The sequence below is a fragment of the Balearica regulorum genome, chromosome 3 (genome assembly GCF_011004875.1).
Source record: "Balearica regulorum gibbericeps isolate bBalReg1 chromosome 3, bBalReg1.pri, whole genome shotgun sequence".
In the NCBI taxonomy this organism is placed as follows: Eukaryota; Metazoa; Chordata; class Aves; order Gruiformes; family Gruidae; genus Balearica; species Balearica regulorum.
In genome coordinates, this window is record NC_046186.1 from 55,458,867 (window position 1) to 55,481,304 (window position 22,438).

General features: G+C 42.3%; 1 protein-coding gene across 1 annotated transcript in view; it reads left to right on the plus strand.

The window, feature by feature from the left end:
- SLC35F1 (solute carrier family 35 member F1) overlaps positions 1-12,891 on the plus strand; it is a 259,717-nt gene extending 246,826 nt beyond the window's left edge. Inside the window, exon 8 of the mRNA XM_075747977.1 lies at positions 8,629-12,891. Within this exon, the coding sequence (XP_075604092.1) occupies positions 8,629-8,853 (225 nt within the window). The 3' untranslated portion in view covers positions 8,854-12,891. The remainder of the gene's footprint in view (positions 1-8,628) is intronic.
- Positions 12,892-22,438: the final 9,547 nt, after the last annotated feature.

A 22,438-nucleotide genomic window follows, 5' to 3' on the forward strand; every position in this document is an offset into this window, starting at 1 on the left:
TGAGTTAGAGCACATTGAGGATGCAAGCAGGCAGCAGGAATTGAGGAGTATGGCTTTTCTCTCATGCATGAAATGACGGAGGCGAAACTTCCTTTGGCTTCTTTGTTTTGACCAAATGGCAAAGAGGCTGATGTCAGGTTTTCACTGTCATTGGAGCAAGCCAGATGCTTCTTGTTTTGGGTTCTGGCTGGCATGAGCAACAATGATGTGTTGGGACATGTCCTGCAGCTCAAGCCTGCTTCATCCAGTGAAAAACTTCTTATGTGACTGCCAATGGACAGCAAAGAAAAAAAAAAAAGATATGGAAGAAGGAGCGACACGTTTCACTTTGCATCCCAGCTGAGTTCAAAGGGCACGATAGGACCTTACATCATCACTTAAGACTATATCCTCACAGCTTGCCTTGGAAATAGCTGGAGGTCATTAAAGTGTGAAGATAATGCAATCCTGCTGGTAATGGACAAACTGACTGCCCAGAAGTTAGCACCCCTTGGTACCCTTCTCAGCCAGAGAGCCAACGTTTCTACTCAGGGATTCAAGCTCCTGCAGTTGGAGACCTGAGAAGGCATGCTAAACCATATCTTAGTGGTTTGGGTCCCTGTCGTGGTTTTACCCCAGCCGGCAGCTGAGCACCACGCAGCCGCTTGTTCACTTCCCCCCCCCCCCCCCCCCCCCCCCCCAGTGGGATGGGGAGGAGAATGGGAAGGAAAAAGACAAGACCTGGTGGGTTGGTATAAGGACAGTTTACTAGGATTGCAAAGGGAGAGGGGAAGACAAGACAAAACAAAACAAAACAGTACTTAACAGAGTATACGAAACTGGTGATACAGAATGCAGTTTCTCACCCGAGGACCGTACAACTCAGACCGCACGCTCAGACCTGCCCCGAAACCGGACTGTCCCCGAGCTACGCGTCCTGAAGCTGCTGCCGCCCCTCCCCGGCTAGCCCCCTTTTATGCTGAGCATGATGTCACATAGTATGGAATACCCCCTTTGGCTCGTTTGGGTCACCTGTACTGTCTTTGTCCCCTCCCAACTCCTTGTGCACCCCCAGCCGTCCCGCTGGCAGGGCAGTGCGAGGAGCAGAAAAGGCCTTGGCCCCGCGTAAACACTGCTCAACAACAGGTCCATAGAACAAAAACATCTCTATATTATCAGTGCTGTCTCCAGCACAAATCCAAAACATATCCCCACACTAGCTACTACGAAGAAAAATCAACCCTCTCAGCTGAAACCAGGACAGTCCCTTTAGGAATCTCTAAAGATCTCTGAGAGATCTGGCAGGACATATAAAGCTTCAGGTGGATCAGTTTTATCTGTTCGAATGCAGTCTGGAAAACTCACAGCAGCCCTTCTGGTGTTTGGTGCCATTCGGGTTTTACAAAATACCGTGCTTCACTGTTGGTGGCTGCCCCAATTTCTACCGATGACAAAGATGTATCATCATGTGCCTAGAGCTTAGTTCTGCCGTCTGTTTGGAAAGATGTCTACATATTCCTAGGAAATATTCTGCCCATAACTCCCACCTGGGATCAGTGATCAGCTGAAAGTTGGGTCTTTCTCTGTCACCTCTGAAGGTAGACAGCAGTAATTGAGTCTGAACCAGCAGATCGCTCTCCTGATAAAGAGCAGGGCAGACCCTGAATCCCAAAGGGACGTCTTCCTTGCAGGCTGGGACAAAAATTGTCAGTAATAGTCTGAGTGAGTCAGAGTCCTGGCCTAAGACAAATTTGTCCAGACCCTCATGGATCTGAGCTGAGGGAGTCACCAGAGAGCAATATGAGCTACAACTAGGATGCTGCCTCCTGTTCCTATTAATAAAGTAATATGTCTGTAATATCCAGCTATGCAAGTGAAAGCACTGTGTGAATTTATAGCTCTCAGAGCCCTCACCCTTCCTGGCACTGCTGCTGGCTGAAGAGTGTGTGCATCCCACAGCGCAACTTCTGCACTTGGTCACGGTGAACTTCATTTGCTATATTGGAGGCAAAAATAGAAAACAGTGTGAAAAGAAGCTCAGTCTCTTGATCAGTTCATCAAATCGAGTGGAAATGTCTGTTTGCTATATAAAAGATATTGAGAGAAATTTGGTTTTAACTCCCTTCGCTCAGTCCGCTCAGGTACTCATGTGTGAAATTACCCAGGGGGAAAAGACATAAGTCAGTGCAGGATCCCCTGTTGGCCTGAGCTGTGATGGGCTGTGCAGCCTATGCTACAAACTGAATTAGTTTGGAAAACAGAGAGGTTCATCTGACTGCACGGACCCACTGATTGGAATAAGATGTTGGTGGGAGCTGCCTCTCTGGAGAGCATGGAGGCTGTCCACAGAAATATGGGACTAAGTGAACTCCAGCTGATACGTACATTTTTGTCCCTCTTCATCAGTGCAATTCTGAGGAGATCGCTTCTCTCTAAGGTTTAAAATTTGAATCAATAGACCTGATTTCTTTATTAATTAAATGTGGAGAATTTCTAGAGGAGGTAGGGGAAAAGGTGGTTATTCCATTTCATACTTTATCACTGAATATATGAAACATGACAATTCTAAATTTTCAGTTAGTCATACAACAAAAAATTCCTTTTAAAGACTTAAAAAGAATGGTTAGGTTGCCATAGGCTAGGAGCTGAGCTTCATATTACCTACCAAGAGATTCAGTCTACGGCTGCTGTTGTGAAATACAAATGGAGTTGGAGCGTGCAGCTCCAGTAGTCTGCTCCTGCAGACTATTTCCAGTTCAATGGACTCAGTAAAAGAGAATTTGCGTTTTCATAACCATTGTAATAACGGTCATGATCATTATCATGATAGCTGAGTGTAAAACCCGAATTAGCAAATGACTGAGTTAGTGTGTGTGGGCTTTTCTGCAGACTCACATCTGTCTGGTTTTGTCACTTTGGATATCGTTTTCCCCTAGTGTCAGTGGTAACGTGGGTGTGGGCATCTGTGTCAGTCAAAACTGCTTGTCTGCAGATTCCCCCTCCAGCAGTCAGTCAGTGCAGTGATACAGCGATGCCCTTTCTTCCTGCTTTCCCCTCTAAATTCGTGAGCCGTGTACTGAAGAACAACTCGCTCTCTCCAGACCCTGGCATGATTTTACTGCCTTCTGAACAGTTTTCCTTTCTTTTTTCCTTCTACTGTCATTGTCTTATCACTATTCTAGACCATGACATCAGATGCAATGTTTGCTCTCCCAGCAAGAAGTTTATTTTACACCTATCTTTTCAACTGGATTACTTTAAAGCACAAGACTCTCAAGTGGAAATAGTAGTAGTGTTTTAGCCGTAGCGTTTTAAGGATGTATGAAGTACAAGTTTGCACAGAGAGATGGTAAGAAGCAGTGGATAAGAAACAGTGGGGAGTAAATTTTGAAAGGCTTAATTGTTCATTCTGGATTTTGAAAAATCTTAAGTTATCAGATACCTTTACATTGTTCTGCTTTATTTTAGAAATCTTGTGATGCTTGACTTACTCTCAAAATGCCTGATTTTGATTCACTTGGAACAAAAATACTTCAAATGGGTTTTGTAAACTTCATCCACAATTGTATGTAGCACTGCTGTAAGGTATTTTATTTAAAAACAAACCAAACCAAACCAAAACAAAACCACTGCAGACATCTTTGGGTTCTATTCTCTTGTAATGTAAAAGAATTTGTGCATGGATAACAGAAAGTCAGACTGATTTCACCATATATTTTCTGCGGTCAGCTAGACCATACTGGTGCCGTGGTTTCTGGCAGGTTCATATGGCAGTAGCACATGTTGGAGCAAGGAGCAAGACCCCTGCTCCTGCCGTTAGGCCATCAGAAGCTATTAACTCTTCTGCTAAGCCTTGCTGGGAGAATGCATTCAAGTACCGGGTCCCTAAGGAACATCTCTTAAATACCAGAAACACCACTCACACAGAATCAATGCGGGTTTTGATAGGCTGAACAAATCTTGTTAAACATGTTATCTTGTTACATTAGGTTAGGTTTTGCTTTGTCTGTTTACCTTCAAACTGACAGGCACCTAAAATGTGCTTTTTATACACTGAAAATTAATGGTAGTTTAGTGTAAGCTATTTTCAATGCAGGGACTAAATAATGTCTAGAGAAGACATGTTTTTTACATTTTCCTAGTCTTTTAATGTTTGTAAATTTGTGTGTTCCATATTGAATACTTCTGGTTGGGAAAACATTTATAGACACCCAGATGTCAGAGTGGAGCAGCCATGGGCTGTAGGGCTGATTTAACTATTTGATTTGACTACTCAGTAAGTTTTGGCAGAGGACTTTCATGTCAGTGATGAAATCTGAAAAGTTATTGTAACTAAGACAGTTTTTCTCTGCAAAGGAGGTCTCTGCCTTCTCTTGAGAGGATGACATCCCTATTTCCCATTTTTATTCTGCAAAACTATCTTTATTCAGTAACCAAGCGTTACTGTCTCTTTTAAATGGGTAAGAAACTGAGGGTCATCTAAAATAATTTTGATTCACAAAAGAAATTCGTAGGCTGAAAATCAATCTCATGACTCAAGAGTGTTAAATCATTGATTTAATCACAAAGTCATCTGATCTCTCAATAAACTGCATGATTATCCTCGTTTCAGCTGGGATAGAGTCAATATTCTTCCTAGCAGCTGGTATAGTGCTGTGTTTGGGATTTAGGATGAGAAGAATGTTGATAACACACTGATGTTTTAGTTGTTGCTGAGCAGTGTTTACAATTAAGTCCAGGACTTTTCAGCTTCCTGGGCCCTGCCAGCAAGGAGGCATGAGCCTTCTGCAGGAGGTACACAAGAAGCTGGGAGGGGGCACAGCCAGGACAGCTGACCCAAACTGGCCAAATGGGTATGCCGTACCATATGACATATATAAGCTGAGGAAAGCTGGCCAAGGAGCACTGCAGCTCGGAAACTAGCTGGGCATCAGTCAGCGGTTGGTGAGCAGTTGTGCTGTGCATCACTTGTTTTGTATATTCTTTTATCATCATCATCATCATCATCATCATCATCATCATCACTACTACTACTACTACTACTACTACTACTACTATTCTCTTCCTTTTCTGTCCTATTAAACTGTCTTTTTCTCAACCCATGAGTTTAACCTTTTTTCGGTTATTTCCTCCATCCCACTGGGTGGGGGGAGTGAGCGAACAGCTGTGTCATCATCTTAGCTGCCTGCCAGGTTAAACCACAACAGTCCTTTTGGCTCTCCCTGCTGAGGGCAACGGAGGCCATTGCCTGCCCTTTCAAAACAGTGCTTGTATACAGATGTGCCTACATGTCTATATTCAAAATCTATAGTGAAACTATTTAATGATATAGAAACATGAGTTATTTTCCTAGTTACTTACTCTAGGGTGTGTGACACCCATTGGCTAATCTGAGCTAAACAATTTCTGACCGTGTTATTCATTGAACAGCTTACCGTTATCCTGTTTAGCATGGAGGGAAGAAGGATTTGGAGAGACGTACAAATCTGGATATTTTAAAAATACTTTTTCTTAGAGGAAATATGTTTCTGCAGAAAGTGAGAGATAAGTCAGAATAATGAAGCACAATATCATTCTCAAGTAGCTTTTTAGCCAAAGAGAGGAATTACACACTTTCTGAGAGCCTGCAGTTTGGTACTGCAGTTGTGTAGAGGGTAGCAATGAAAAATGATCTTCTATCACTTAATTTCTTAGGAATAGCTCTTTGTGCTGGTTTTGAACGTGTCTTTTTGGCTGTCTATTAATAGTGAATCTCAGCAGATGAGGTTTGCAGGTCAAGATAAAAGAAACCTTCAAAAACTTACATGTAGACATAGCAGTAGAGTGTGCTTGGAAATCCTATCTTCAATAAATACAAAGATTTCAGCTAGAGTCTAAGGAACACAGTACAGTGAGCAACAATTTTTTTATTTGATGAACTAAGTCTGCATCCTCCCATCACACTGCAGGATTCACTGCCGTTTTACTAGAAGGAAAATACGCATTGATTTCAAGGGGGTTTGGGTCGATCTGACAGAGTATTGACAAAGCTCAGAGATTTCTCATATACCTACAGTATATATTCATACATTAATCTTACTAACAACCCTTCTACTTCAGTGCTGCAGAGAACCGCTACAGAAAACAATTCAGCCTGCACCTTAACTTGATTCTAAGAAAGGTAAAGACGGAATTGTTATAGGGCTGTCAGGATCCAGGTCTCTGCAGTAGCTGTGCACAGATACCAAAGACAAATGATTCTCAGGCCTTTGTTTAGATTTCCCCCTGCTTTGTCCAAACCCCTTCTCCCAGACTGGAGAGCTGCCACTGGGGGACACACTGCCATGGAGAGAATATTATCGGGCGAAAGAGCCCACTGGCAGGAAGCCCCTGAGAGAGGAACGAGAGGTATGGCCAGGAGGAATACTGTAGAGCTGGAGCCACAAACTAAAGCAAAACTGAATTGGTTTTGGCTGGGCAGTTCCTAGAGCAAGAAAAAGGACACATTTAGCTGCTGCAAGCCCCACAGATTCCTCACAGCAGGACACAAGGCAATCACAAATCTGGCTGGCACTCTGATTATACAGTGGAGCAAGCCAGCTGGCTGTCCGGGGTGAGAAATTCAGGCATAGGGTAGGAAGGAAGGACAGTGGGAAACTAGGGAACTAGTTCCCAGTTTGGGAAACTAGATGCATTTGGCTCCTGAGTTTTGCTTTAGCTTAGTCAAGTCCACTGCTGCCAAGTGGTACCCAAGTTCACGTGCAAAGAGGAAATGGAGGGTGGGGGGGTGGGGGTGGAGGGAAGTGCTAGCAGCAAAAATGAACTGAAAATGGGGGGAAAAAATCATTTGGAAAATGCTTTGAAATTGTTGACTTGAGTTTGATTGCCACATGGGGGAGATCTAAGCCTGAACAGTCCTTTCAGAACTGTGTCACACAGGAGGAATCCTTCAGCGGATGCAGGGTGAGGCTCGCCACTATCTTTGTGGCTGGTGGGACAGCTGGATGATTCCATCAAATCATACTGCCAGGTGACACATGAAGACCTGGTGATATTCCTGGAAAAAAGCAATTAACAGCTGATGAAAAGCAGAACTCAACCCTTTAATCCTTCTGACACACTTTAAACTTTCCCCATTATGGTGCTTTCCCTCTAAAATGTGCATACTAGCTGTGGGAAACAAAAACACATACAAATATATCACCATGGGTTAGATGTCCAAAGCTTTCAAAGATACTGTGGATTCTGTAAAAAAGCCGAATTCTTCCTCAGGCGGGTAGTTGGACGCAGGTTTTGTAGGTTTATTAAATGGCAGCAAATTAACATCACTGCAAAGTTAGCTTGCGTAAAATTTGTTCTCTCCACAATTATTATTTCTTTAAATATAAAAAGCAGAATTGCTAAAAAGCTTCCAAGGTAATATAGTCCAATCTATCCATTTTGTGCCAAGTGATCCAGAGGAAACAAATTGTGCATCCATCAAAGCATAGTCAGTTAGGATTAAAAAACCAGACTTGCCCACATCTTTATGTAAAATAGTGAAATACCTCATGAAGCAGCTAATAAGATTGCAGCTATTTGTTGGTGTTCAAGTAGAAATCCCTGACAGTTGAAGAATACAGGCACTTTTTAAAGTCTCACTGAGTACAAATCAGTTCTATATCCCCACCAACAAGTTGGCTATGCAATTTGTCCTTCATGGCTTCTCACGCACAGCATGCAAGAAGAAATAACTTGTAGTCTAGGATCAGGAGACAAGTCATATGGGCTTAAAGCCATTTTTGTGTCCCCCATAGCAGGAAGCCAGCATCTAAAGCTACTATCTAATGGTCTGTGCTTTTGAATCCCTGCCTTTGCTTTTACCTGCAAGGGCTAATGTATTGCCAAAGAGGTTATTTGTGTTGTATTTTCAGTCCAGGCACACTGAGTCTGGATATGTCAGAAAACTCAGGCTGACCTGTGATCTAGTGTGCCAAAATACGTGTACTTGAGCTTTCAGTTAACTGCCCTCCCTACATACTTTCAAACCTCTTGAGGTCAACCTAGAGCATGTTTCACAGCTGAAGTTCATCCTGTCCAAACTCACATTAAATCTTCTAGCATCTGCTTTCTGTTTACAAGCAAGAGAAGCTGCAGGTGGGCTTTTTAAATGCCTTTATTAAAATACATATTTTTGTAAAGTATATATGGTTGAAATGCTTATTTAAATGTTTATTTAATGATATTTTTATATTACCAACAGCGTGTTATACTTCACAGACATGTGGTTTAGCTGTAATTAACTTCAGATTTGTACACCACCTGTCAGGCAACAGCAGATGATGGGACCCCACACCAGAGCTAGAGAACCATGGACTCAGAGAAGTAGTTGGCTTGTCTAAAAGCGTGACAAAATCAGTTTTGGATCTGTGACCACAACCCGGTTTTCCCAAGTCCCACCTGACCAATACTTAATATGCCTGGGCCATGGGAAAACAATGTTAGTTACGGAAGACAGGGGAGCCGATGGGAGCAAATCAACTTTCAAAGAGATATTCCCATAAAATGTCAACATCCCAGTGACAGGAGGCTTGTTCTGTTTGGTGCATGCCAAAACAAGGATCTATGAATCTTCATGAGCTCAGGATAACCGGTTCTGTGTCTAATGACTCTACTCTTATTTCTGCTTAGTTTTCAGGACTTTACTTGTTGTCATTCTTCACTATCCTTGTTGGGCTGGTGCTCTACTCCTCCACGTCCACCTACATAGCCCAGGATCCTCGGGTGTACAAGCAGTTTCGAAACCCTTCAGGACCTGTTGTAGACCTGCCAGCCACCAGCCAGCTGGAGCCTTCAGTAACATACACCAGCCTGGGGCAGGAGACAGAAGAGGAGCCTCATGTTAGAGTTGCTTAAACCCAGGGCTGTTGATCACCTACTGATGATTCAGTGGAGCTCGTATATCCATTATCTCTGTATTGTACATAGAGAAAGGTATTTACCAGGTGCAGTTACACCAGTGAGCTGCAAGGTAGCAAATAAGGAAAGCTCATAAAAATACAAATTATTTGTTCCAGGGTGTTCATTGCAAGGAGATGCCAGTCCCTCATTTACAATATGAGCAGCATGTTTGCAATACAAACTGCTGTATATCAATCAGTTAATGTCAAACTACCTGTGAAAGATATTCAATATATAAGCTGAAATTACAAAAAGATATTCATAGAAGGGTGTTTTTGCACCCACTGAGCGATATTATGCCTAAGCCACACCAGTTGTGGAAAAGCCGCCTTTTTACAGCAAATACACTTGTGCAGTCACTGTTAATTTCTCTCTTAAGATTTGTTTGTTTGCACAAAATAGATGGTAGTGATACCCTGACACATTTTTGCTCGCACCTTGGATTTGGCGAGGGAAAGACAATGAATTCATCTGTGCCATCTGTCTAGTTGCCCTTTCTAGGTAATCTGTTCCATGAATCCAGAGGAGGGACAACTTACAATATCCGTCTCTATTCTAGGAATAGGTATAAAGCGAGCATTTTAGCCTTTCTATATTTGCAGAAGTGAAGCACTCAAGCATTGACCTCTCTATGATCCATGGCAGATTTCCTAGCGGCTGAGGTTCTGCATCAGGTGACAGGGAGTTAGTTTCTCTGTAGTCGTGACTTAATGCAGATTTCTTACTTTTTAAATTTTAATCTGTAAAAACCACATTTTCTAGTTTCCTATGTATTGTACCTCTCCATGGTAAGATGACATAGCATGTGGATCAGGGCACTTATTTTAGATACTCAGTGCATCCAGGGCACCTTCTGCTGTTCTAGTTTGCTTAGTCTCCTGTGGTTCACTATTCTAACAATAGTGATTTAGAAATGTGTCAGTTTTTCACCAAAACCCACAAATTGTAAAAATCAGGCAGATTAAGTGAGGAATTTGTGAGCAGAAAGACTGGACCATCTGCTGATGTTGCTGCAGTAGCATGAAGGCATTCATACTGGCAGGGTGCAGCCAATTATTTTTCATTAACTACAAAACTAGCACAAGAATTCAGCAGTTTTCTTACATTCCTGGGGACATGTGAAAATGGTAAGGTTGTGCTCCTCAACTGTACTTCTGCTCCAGGAGCCTTATCAGAATGGGGAAAATCTTAGTCACCACCATGAAAAAAACATTGCTGCCTGTATGTTTGCTCTTCTGAGCACCCAATAAAAGGAAACCATTATTTCAAAATCCATCATCCATTTTTAATTCAAAGTTAAGGAAGGACAGATGGTCTTACATCCAGCAGATAGGAGAGGGACCCAGGAAGGCTTGGTTTTATTCACAGATCTGCACTATCTCTGCGTGATCTTGGGCATGACTTACCTTCTGTGTGGCTGAGTTTCCCAATCTGTATATATGGGAATAATGATATTTTACCTACCTCACAGGGGTGCTATGGGACCACATTATTTTAAAATGCTTCAGGATCTTCAGAAAGGAGGAGATTAAGAAGTACACAATAGTGCTGTAAAAGTGTGTATACATTCATTGTGTTTGAAAATGGAGTTTACAGCAGGGTTGATGAATATTTTGCTTGTGGGCATAGAAGATGAATTTGATTTGAATGTTATTCTGCTGAAGAAGTCTGTCTCAAGTGAAAATGTAGGGCTTCATGTTTGAAAAATACAACTTGCCTATTTCTATTTAAATAAGAAAAAAAAAAAAAGTCCGCACCCTGGATTTTCAAAAGGCCACACAGTTCAACCAAGCAGGATGAATTTCTGCTGAGGTAACATTCATCTTTTATAGTCCTGTTCTGCTTTAATATAGAAGGGACTTCCCTAAAGCAGACTGGGAGAAGTATGTATGCATAATATACATGAAGTGGCAAATGCCAAAATGCTATTAAACAGCAAAAGTATGTTGTATCTTATTATTGCTGTGGAGGAGGAGGAGAGGCAATTTCTGTCCCACCATGTGGATGCTGTCTGACACGATCCTGCTGCAGCTGAGGGAAGGGTCTGCAGTATTGCCAAACCATGCCCAAAACTGGCTCAAAAGCTTCCACTAAGATGGCTTGGTTTTAAACTCATAACAAATGTATGATTTTTTTCCCCTGCCTTCTGTTTGTTTAGTTTTTTTAGCACTCATGTTTCCAAGCTTTTTCTCTTAAGCCATTGAGGATTAAAAAAAAAAAGAAAAGTTTCCCACAGAGAAACAGAGTCCATATTCTGGAGATATTATGGAGAGTCTAAATCCTATGGGATTCAATTAAAAATAAAAAAAACCCCACCCCACATGAAAGATTACCTGATACTTCAGGGTAAGGTGTGCAGAGTGGAAGTCCAGGTAGGAAGTGCATGGTCAGGTGAAGCTCTCATGCACAGAGGCCAGCAAGCATCCTCGGGTCAAGTCCTGGGAGGGCTTCGACTTGAGGTGGGTTTTGTACCTTCCCCAGGAGCAGGGGCTCTGGTTACAACCACCATGGCTCCCTCAGGTACACAGAGGCACACTGGTGGGTACCTGTCATCTCAAGTCTTTTTTGCTACCTTTTATACCAATTAAATACCTTTCTCTGAACATTAGTCCCCGTGTTGGTCTGAGAACCTTGAGGATTGCGTGCGTGTTTGTTTCATGTTTACAATTCCTTCCTCTTGCATAATTGTTTCAGTTAATTTCATTATTAGTATTTATTTTTAAGCCAAATGTTTGTAGTACTTCCACCTCCCCCTCCTCATTTTTCTGACACTAACTTGTAGGTGTTTGTTAGAGTCTTCTCAGAAACAGCTGGGCAGGCGGCATCTCCCAGCCGGGTCACTGGGCTGGGAGTTTCTACTTACAAGGGTTTACGATCCATGGGTGGCTGAGAGGTGCCATCCGAAGCAATTTTCATAGGCTATTTTAAAAGGCTCTGTTGTATGGAAATAAGTTATGACTGTTTCAGTGTACACTCTACGCCCAGCCACCATCCCCTGTGTTACCTGCACAGGAGGAGTTTGATGTACAAAGTGAGGCTGCTTCACTGTGTCTCCCGTTAAACAAGGTGGATACTTGGATTAGCACCAGTGTGCTAGCGCTGGGTGGACCTCCAAGGAAAACAGTAGTATAGCTTTACAAGTAACTGTTGACTGAAAAACTGAGGTCTAGTAAAAAGGAAAACATTACTTCTACCTGCTTGTTTTCTGCAGTTCGAGACCTCAGTACGCACCAGCAAAGGTTCAGCTATCTAACCGGCAGCTACTCTCCGTGTTGCGTAGGACGTCTCTAGCTCTGTATAGCTCCTTGCCTGAACAAACTGAAATGCTGTTATACTGCCGGCCCTGAGCAGCCCTTAGCAAGACTGATGTAATTTTCTGCTACTGGATGAAAACCTTCACTGGGAGACAGACCTTGTCTTTGTTCCAGCTATAAACTTTCAAAACACACAACGATAGACCAAGCAATTGAAAATTTTGCACCACTGTGTCATAAGAAGAAGTTTCAATGTATAGTGTAGAGATTGCTAACTTGTGCTATTAACATTTTGACAAGCGTGTAGTATTGTTTTCTTTCCTTTTTTTTTTAAAACCATTTAGTATTCCTGAGCTAGCTACAAATATAAATTTTACCCCATGGGTAGGATTTTATTGTTAAATGCCATAATAAAGCACACTAATCTTGACACCGCAGATGAAAATACAAACCAAAACCAAAACCAAGCAAACAAAATCCCAACCCCAAATCCTGCATCGAAAAGCTGAACAAACCTTTCTCCATTTTGATATTTGCATGCTCCTATATGGACTGGCTGTGGCAATGTAATGCCTGTATAATGTTTTCAAATAAAAAAAAATAAATGCTTTATGAAAGCGGGGTTATTAGTTTCCTTGCCTGTTTCCTTTCTGCTTTCTTAGCCTAAAATGATTTTCCTAAAGTATAAATCTTGACTGCAGGGCATAATGTTTTGCTGTGCTGAGGACTTCTTTCCCTTGTGAGGCGGTTAATCTACAACTCCTTCCAAGGTGTCTCCTTCTCTGCAGATACTCAAAACCCATCTGGACGCCATCCTGTGCAACATGCTCTAAGTGATCCTGCTCTAGCAGGAGGGTTGAACTAGCTGATCTCTAGAGGTCCTTTCCAACCCCTACCACTCTGTGAATCTGTGAATCTATGTCTAAGCATAGCTGCCATTAGACACCCTCAGGTATCTTGCCTGGCGCCCAGGTGTTGCTCCAGAAGGATAAGGGGTCTCCTGTGCACTTTCTGTCTTAACCTGCCATTCCCCTATAGCTACCTCAGGTATCCTGGTATTCAGTGCCCTCATTTGGACACAAAACCACTCCCCCACTGCCTTCCTGAAATGATTAATCACACTAGAATTAATCTGGAGCAATGCACGTGCATGATGTTGAAGGGCTTCTCTGGCAGAGGTTACTGAGTGTCTGCAGCTGCCTTGACCAGCCCTCCCTGGAGAGTCCTGAAACAGGAAAAGAAAGGATGGAGACAAAAATCAGTGTCAGAAGGAGCAGAATTGGGGAAAGAAAGAAAAGGAGACACTGGCTTGTTTAAAGTCCACAAGGGAAGAAAGGAAAAGAAGATCCCAAGAGTGTGAGAGCAAGGGATTTTGTGAACATGCAATGACCTCTAAAAGTTTTCGTCAACATACACATCTCATCTGTCCATCTCTCTTTGCCTGATGTCTCTGCAGGAAACTTTTCATCAGTATTTCTCACATACTTCATTGCTGAGAGTAAAAAAGGGAATGGAGACTGGTGAGCTCATTTCCAGCCTCTCCCTGCACCATAACTGCATGGAGCCCCAGACGTTCCAAAGTCAGCCGTGCTGCACCGATGTGCTGGCTTATGCCTGATTTTCCAGTGTGAATGTTTCCTAAGTTATCAAGAGCTCCAGAAACTGCGTTAGTGTGCATGGCTTTATCACGCTAACAGTTGATTTGTATTTTCCTCCAAATCTGCTCAAGAGTCTCTCTGGCATTACAAAAATCTCCTTTTATTGTCTGGCTAGAATTCAGCCTGGGTTCTTGAGTCATATGAATCGTAATTGCTTGGAATTACTCTAAAAATAGATCATAAACAGGCATTAATGGATCTTTCTGTGCTTCAATCAAACTTGTTTCAACACTGAAGGATACTCAATCAGCTTAAACTTACCAGTCTCCCTTTGTTTTTCTTTATTTATTTAGAACTAGGTCTCTAAAATATTGCAAATCCAAAGCTGAATGCGTAACAGCAATATGCATACAAATAAGGAAGCAATACTTTTTACAGTTATAAATGCTCTTTTGTTAAGTCTGCTCCACAATTTGAGACAAAAGATATGCCAGACCTTTGCAAAAGGGAACACTTCTGCTTGTGCAGCCATAGACCTGTTCCCATGGTAATTGCGAAGTGGGTACCCATGTGAACAACACAGCAGTGACGATGACACTGGAGTAAAAGCATTGGCCGTGTCATCCTCCTCCTGCAATTTAAAGTGCAGGGTCAAGCACTGTGGTACTTATTAATAAAAACCCCTGCTATATGGAGGATGCTCATTCTATAGGGCTGGGATCACTAGTTGGTGATTAGTCACAGACTGGCTGTGAGCCACCAACATGAAACAAAACCCCACGAATTGACCAGAAAAAGCCAGTTGTAACCCTCAGACATTGTAACTTGCATTGCAATTGGTATTTCAGTCTTAGTAAAAGGCCCACAATGTTTCTTCAGGCCACATTGCTGGCTGGGTGGCATGGAGCAGCCTCCACAGCCTTGGAAAACACCATGGGTGGCTCATGGTCCCATGAGGTCACTCTGCTGGGTGCAGGGAGGAACCGCTGTGCTGCCTCTCACTGGCATCTCCCTCGGCAAGGAGCAGCCCCCACTACAACTGCTACTGTACAGCAACCACATAAAGGAAAAAAATTTAGCTCAAAGTAAATCATGAGGCTCGAAGTGAAAAGTCAGCACTCTGCAGTCCTTTCTGTTGTAAAACCATAAATTTGCTATTATTTGGGGGCATTTTTTTTCTTATCCTAGAAGTTCCATTTTTAATTGAAAATGATGCACTGCGTTCCTCTGGTGTTCATGAGATCAGAATTTGCACCTTTATAGAATCATTTAAAATCATAGAATCATTTAGGTTGGAAAAGACCTTTAAGATCATAGAATCATAGAATCACAGAATGGTTTGGGTTGGAAGGGACCTCAAAGATCATCTAGTTCCAACCCCCCTGCTACGGGCAGGGACACCCTCCACTAGACCAGGTTGCCCAGTTGAGTCCAACTGTATGGATAGTCTAATGTTGCAAAGTCTCTTTAACAAATACAGATATTGTCAATCCTATATTCTATAAAATATTTGCAAATTGAGACTGAGTGAATCTGATTTTATTCTACTTAGATTCTAATTTATAACCTTGAGCTACAGTTGACTTCTTTGTGACTCCTGATTATGTACATTGCCTTCGGGTAATTGCCTCGTGTTACCATGATCTTAATAATGCATTATTAATTCACTACTGCCAAATACATTATTTATACTTACTATTGCATTTTATTCCCTACGTCTTGATAGCAGTGGGCTCATCCGATTTTAACATAACTGCAAATCTCTCAGCATGAAATTTTCCCCTCCTTCCCATGTGAAATATGTACATGTTTGTCAAGAGCAAAGTATTGGCTTTACCATGGATAAATAAAGGAATTTTTTTATTCAAGACCTTACCAAAGCAGAGATACATAATGAACATATGCTGAGTTTATATGATCATTGAGCACTGAAAATGCTCAGAGATTCGAGTACAACACTCAGAGACACTTTGCCTACAGTACAGTGACTCTGATAGTTGGCAGGCTTGAGTTTTTACAGGTGCAGAATGCCTGTGAGCCCATGGATCAACATTATGCAAAGTCAGGCATATTTACCTTCACACTGCCTATAGTGGCCAGCATCACAGAAGCCTGGCTTTTTGCCAGATCCATAGCAAACTAGCAACCAACGTTTGCATATTCTTAAAATGACTACTTGCCTAAATGAAAATCCTAAGTGAGAAGGGGGAAGGGAATGGACTAATCACAACAATAATCTGAACAGTCTCTTTACATGAATCCCTGTGAGCTTTGGCTTGCATTATCTAATGTAGTTCCTGGCATTAAACAGATTTGCAGATGTTAAATAGGTCACGTATGTATGCAACCACTGGCGTGGATTTCATATGTCTTTATGTCCCCATACTTCCTCTGTGAGCCTACCCTTTAATTAAAGAGAGAGTACCCACTAAACAGGATGACAACTTTATTCATTAAAAACTGTTACAGTTCAGATCTTCCATACTTCAGCCTCCATTTAGCAGGATTCGTTTAACAACCAGGTTGATGAGGACTGTTAGCGCTGCAGGACCTGCCTTGACATTGCATCCTCGGAGCACACCACCTCCTGTGGTAGGGCGTACTGCTAAAGTGCAAGTGGGCCACACTGGCCAGCAAAGCATTTGAAAAACCTCAAAATTTTAGTCTTTATTTTAGTCTCGAGCTTTAATACAACATACGACAAAAGGAAACGGGTTTTTAAGTGAAACGGGTAGGTATTGGAAGAAAAGAAGAGGACACCACCTAGCTCCCTAGTACCCGTGTTCTGTTACCCAATTTGTCTGATGGTCTTTTTTCTCAGGTCACCATCCACCAGTCTCCACATGGCAACTGTTCAGCTCATCCTCTCTGCCCTTTTGCTCTAAGTTTGTCACACTACCTTCTGAATCCATGACCTAAATGAATTTGTTCACATCTTCAAGTCCCTTAGCTGTCCTCCCTCTCCCTCCCAGGCTGCCCCTGTTGTGTGGGTCCTCCGCCTGCTCACTGACCTCTCAGACAAATATTTTACTGCTTTGTTGCTTGTGTAGTCCAGCAAAATGGGCTTCTGGCCTCGCCATGGGGGCAACTGGTCACAGAATATTTTAACAGGAGCTTCTTTCAGTATCTGTATGAATGTCAGAATCCAGCTCTACTCCATTGCAACTGGAAATACTAAAAAAAAAAACCACAACAAAAGAAAATAAAATTTCCCCCCAGCACAATTCTACTATATGATATTCAGCCAATGGCATACCAATATAATATGCAACCAGTCATAAGAGATTCAGAAAAATCAAGTCTGAGAAAATGTACTTTTGTCTGCCATTTGACTTAAAGAGAAGATGAAAACTCTTACTTGCTAAATCTGTCTCTGACAGAGAGGGGTAGATGGTGGAGGATGAGCTACAGGTATATAAAAAAAAGAAGTCTGACAAAATGTGTTTTGCCCACAAGTTTTCCAAGTTTTGCCCACACATGACACCAAGACACCTTTTCCACATCAGTGTTCGAGACTTAGAGCAAAATGCAGAGACAAAGCACAAAAAAAGGCTTTGGCAACCCAAGTGACTTTCAGTCACATGAAATTCAGTCCTGCACCTTGCTCACATGGTAAGCATTCAAGGCCAAGTCCAGACTCCTGCAGCGTCCTGTGATGGTGAGGGACAAGGTACACAGCTGTGAAAGGGAAAGACATGGCAGTGGGGAAGAGAGAAACGTGATTATGGACAGAGAGAGAGGTAGTCTCTTGGGATGGAAAAGTGTCGGAGAATGAACATGAATTTTGAAGGAGAAAAAAACTGGAGGCAAAGGGGCTACAGCCTGGGGAGATATTTAGGAGGCTGGAGAGGGGTGGGAGAGGTGTTCATCGCCCCGCCTGCTACCCAAACACTGCAAAATCCGAGGCTCTAGCTCTCTCCTGACCAGCAGCTGGTGTGGGGAAACATGCTCGGCCCTCATCTTCTTGAGAGGAGCACCTGCCCTTTGCTGCAGGTAGATGTCTGTGATTTCTCTCTTGATTTTATAAAGCAACAGGTCTTCTCCACACCACAATGTCATTTCTGTTAACTTGCACTAACACTAGAAAGTAGAGACTTCTACTCTAAGCTGTTCCCACCAACTTCTAATGGTGCTCTGGTATTGCCTGCCTTCCCACACAGCAGCGCTTTGTCTGGGGGCTCCCACCTCCATACCTCCCTCTGAAATCATGGGGGGAAAAAAAAAGAGTTGTGTTTGTAGGTGGCTCCCCTTTAGAAGCTGTATCTTGCACTGTTTGTGTTGGATCTGTGTCTACCCAAAACAAAACACTGCCAAAGCCAATGAACAACCCCTCCCAGATATTCAAGATAGAAGAAAATTTCCTCAAAGAAGAATGCTAATATGGAAAGGGACTTTGTTCTTGTTGTCAGACAAGATATTCGTGTTGCCTTGCTTGTGGAGGGTTGGGGGTTTTTCTTCCTACCAATGGCCCCCACCCCAAAATGACTTTTAAAAATGTGAATCACAAGGGAAAATTGTTGCTGTGTTGAACATTTGTATTCTGGGGAAATGATATCTCTGTGAATGTGAGAGATGGTCAGTATGTCTGAGCAGAGGGAAAATAACCCACCCTAGTCTGTTTTTCTGTATTTTACAGTGTTGATACTGGCTGTCTTCTGACTGTTCTTTGCAAAAGCTGAATGGCAATTAGTAAGTGTATTTAAGGCTTCATAAGAGAAGTGCCTGGAGTTTGCCACTGACACTTTAATCTAATGAGAAGTGCCAGGCACTTTCTGTTTGTTATTTCAAAATATTTTGCTTGGAAGAATTTTAAGACTTATAAAATAACTCAATCTTGTTGTATCAACATTTCTGGACAAAAGCGACTCCCAGATCTTACGTTCAACATTTCCTCTTCTGCTTGCTTTGTACTTGGCAACAGAAACAGACCTAGGGAAAAAAAGGTGTCACTTCTTTCACTGCATGTTCTGCAGGAAGGAGAAAAGATAAGCAGAGAGAAATAAAGGGAGAAAAACTGTGGACTTCTCGTGTGACGGTTTCACCTCTGTAACTCTGGGTTCATAAAGTAGTAAAGCCACAATTGCTGTGGGCTCTTCCTCTCCCCAGGCCTAGCAATGTGCTGGAGTCTTTCATAACAGAGCCTAAGGGGTCCATTTTGATACATAGATTCAATAAAGAGAATAAAGAAAAAAGAGTGAAGCAGCATATATTGTAGCACACTGAACAGAAGCTTATAACTGCTAACCAAGGACTGTTTCAGCCTGTAACTCTCACTAATGCATTTTGAACAAATAATACAGCTAAAATGCTTGGGCATCCTGACTTCCATGAAATGGAAGACGTGATACACAGAAAATGAACCAGCCGGTCACACCATCCTTTGATGAGTGCAGAAGGATTAATCCCAAAATGGAAGCTGTCTGCACAGAACTATCCCCAGATTGCAACAGCACCTGCTGGGGATGAAAGCACATCTTCCATGGGAGCTGCGTTACTCCTGAGGCAATGGTATTTATCCACAGCCCCACAGAATAAATCTTTCTGTAGGACCCTTCACTTACAGTTGGTGACCCAACTGCAATCAGTTACTTGGCATTTGTGTATGCAAAGGTGCTTTTCATTTTATCAATTTAACATACAAACGTTTGTATTTATATTATCTACATACCAGCAAAAATACTTTTCAGCCTGCTGAGAATATAGCAGGTGATGCTTATTTGCATAATGTAAATATTTGTGCTATCCAGTAGCACTTCAAAAGAAAGAATATTTTCTTTGTTTCCTGTGAAGCCTAAGACTTTGACTTATGTCCTGGTTTCAGCCAGGATAGAGTTAATTTTCTTTCTAGTAGCCAGTGTAGTGCTGTGGCTTGGATTTAGGATGAGAATAATGTTGATAACATACTGATGGTTTTAGTTATTACTAGGTAGTTGTAGTGTCTACACCAAGTCAAGGGCTTTTCAGGTTTCCACGCCCTGCCAGGTGCACAAGGAGCTGGGAGAGCACAGCCAGGACAGCTGACCCAGCCTGGCCAGAGGGATATTCCCTGCCATAGAACGTCATGCTCTGGATAGAACTGGGGAAGCTGGCCGGGAGGTGGGATCGCTGCTTGGAAACAGACTGGGCATTGAGTTGTTCTTTTTTCCTTCTGCATGTGGTGAGCAATTGCATTTGTGCATCACTTCTTTTACATATTATTATTATTATTATTACTATTATTGTTATTACTGTTACTATTCTCTTCCTTTGTTATCCTATTAAACTGTCTTTATCTCAGCCCATGATTTTTTTCCATTCTCCTCCCCATCCCACCATGGGGAGAGGGGTGAGCAAGTGGCTGTGTGATGCTTGGTTACAGGCTGGGGTTAAACCACAACAACTTGTCACGTGGAGAAACTTGGTATAACTAGACCTGAATGCTTCTATTATGCTTGCAGACCTATATATAAGAGCTCGTATACAGCAGAGCTCTGTATGCACAGTGTTGCTCCATGTATCTTGTGGGCGACACTTGTGCCATGCCCATTTGGCCTTCATACTGAGACGAGTGATGAGTGCTAATTCTGAGTGATGGCAGGGCCAAGTCTTGTTGCTGGGTCTTGCCATCATGATGAATTATAGATGCTGCCATGATTTAATATCCAACTTTTCTGTATATTTACATCTCTGCTTGGGATATACTTAATAGTCTTAAACTTTTAAAAGCCCTTAAAGGACAAAATTGAAAATTATAAAAGGTAAGTATTTGAAATACATTTGTCCTTTTCCCAATTTTATCTGGCATAGCTCTTAAAACTTAAACATGCTGTTGTATTTAAAACTAATGCCATAAGTGTTGAATTGCTCTTACAGAGGTTTCCACATTTATACTTGTTTCTCCAATGATTGTGTGTTGTTCTATGTATTGTATTTAAAGTAGGAGTAACCGAATACATCATGCATTTAAGCAGAAAAGAGATCTGCTGCAAATATTCATAGACAGATTATTCTTGAAATGTATTCCTCTCTTGAGCTGTCAACTGATGTTTCTCTTTAAATGGGCTTTCTCATTTTAGATGTCACCCTCCCGACTCCATTCCCTGACGATGCCTTCAGGCATCCGTACACATGGAACACCTACAGAAAGCTATTTAATAACAGACAGCTGCAAATGTTGACCTTTTCTGGAGATGTGTTGTGCAAATGCTGGTTGGGCAGTAGCTAATCCCCTTGCCTTCTGCCCAGCTGCCAGATGTTGCTGAAGCTTCAGGATGGCTCCTGCCCAGCCCTTGGGAAGATCTTTGTGAACACATCTCTGATCTTGCACTTTCTCTCCCCATTTAAGTGGCAGTCACCTTGACATCATCCAGCAAGTCTCTTTGGCAATTGCATGTTCTCCTGAGATCTAAAAATTTGTCATTCTTCTGGTTTGTTTCTTCTCAGCTTTACAACTTATCCTCTGAATGCTCTTAACTGTGGTCCCTCCAGCTCTCCTCTAAGTCTTGGAGAATTTAATTCCTTGGTTGCTTTCCATCTGCCAGGTGAATGCTAATGACTCCCAAATCTTCCCCTCAAGGTCACTCTTCTCTGTCCAGACTAAATTGTCTGCTGGTCCCTCTGACAAATTTCGTGGGTGACAGTGTGGCTTAAGCCTTACTCAGTCTCTTCTCACTAGAGCTGCTCATGTCTGTTCTTAATTAGTGTAAACTCTACAGTCCTGAAGCCGCCACTCTTTTCAATGGATGTGCAGTTTTGTCCTGAAGAAATGCTGCTGCTCCTCTTGGTTTAATTAAAGTAGTTTCTCCTTAAAGGTTGTTCTTTGGGCACAGCACTTAAGAGATCAATTCCACTTCTTTTTTGCTTCTGCTGCAGATAAGGAGGGGGAAAAGTAATTAGCACGAGTGTCTCCAGCAGCAGAGGCTCTTCACTGTTTATCACTGAAGTGGAGTGTGTTCAGTTGGCATCAGGCAAGTGGATGTTGTTTTGGGGTTCTTTTTAAAGGTTTCCTTAGTGCAAGGAAGCTAGTCACTTCTTTCATTTCAAATAGAACAATCCTCTATCAACTGAAATCTTGTAGAAAAGTAATGTAAGAGAAGTCTGTGTAGGACCTTATGGAAAGAGAAGGAGATACTTTAAGCAACAACTGCCACCAGTCATGCTCGCTGTTTCGTGGATTGCACTCATTCACACGCAGGTACTCACAAGCCATCCAAGATCAGTCGTGAGCAACATCAAGAGCTAGGACTTCAGCTTCCAAGTCCTCAACACCTCACAGGAGAGAAAACTCGTTTCTGGACAGACTCGATGTGTCTCTTTGGACTCAACAGTTAACCATGGGATGAGCTTTCACCTCTGAACCTTGCTTATCTTGTCTTCTGTTAATCTTAGGCACAGTTACCATCTGTTGCCTTTATTTCCTTGTTTTGGTTATCTTTCTGGCTGTAATTTGACTTCTGGTTGGGTGACGGGGAGGGAGTGGCACATGTAATGTAGCCTTGTTGCCATTATCTTGCTTACATCTAGATGAGAAGACCTGCATCCTGGCGGCAACACATCGCTCTGTGTTTACGAGTCTGGTTGCTGTTCCCCATGTACTCAGTTATCTAGTGCTATACGCTATTGTTTTAACACTTGATCTCATCAGTTTCTTCTGGTGTCCTCAAGCACAGGCATCTCCATTCATACTTAATTCAGGCAAATTTTGGTATT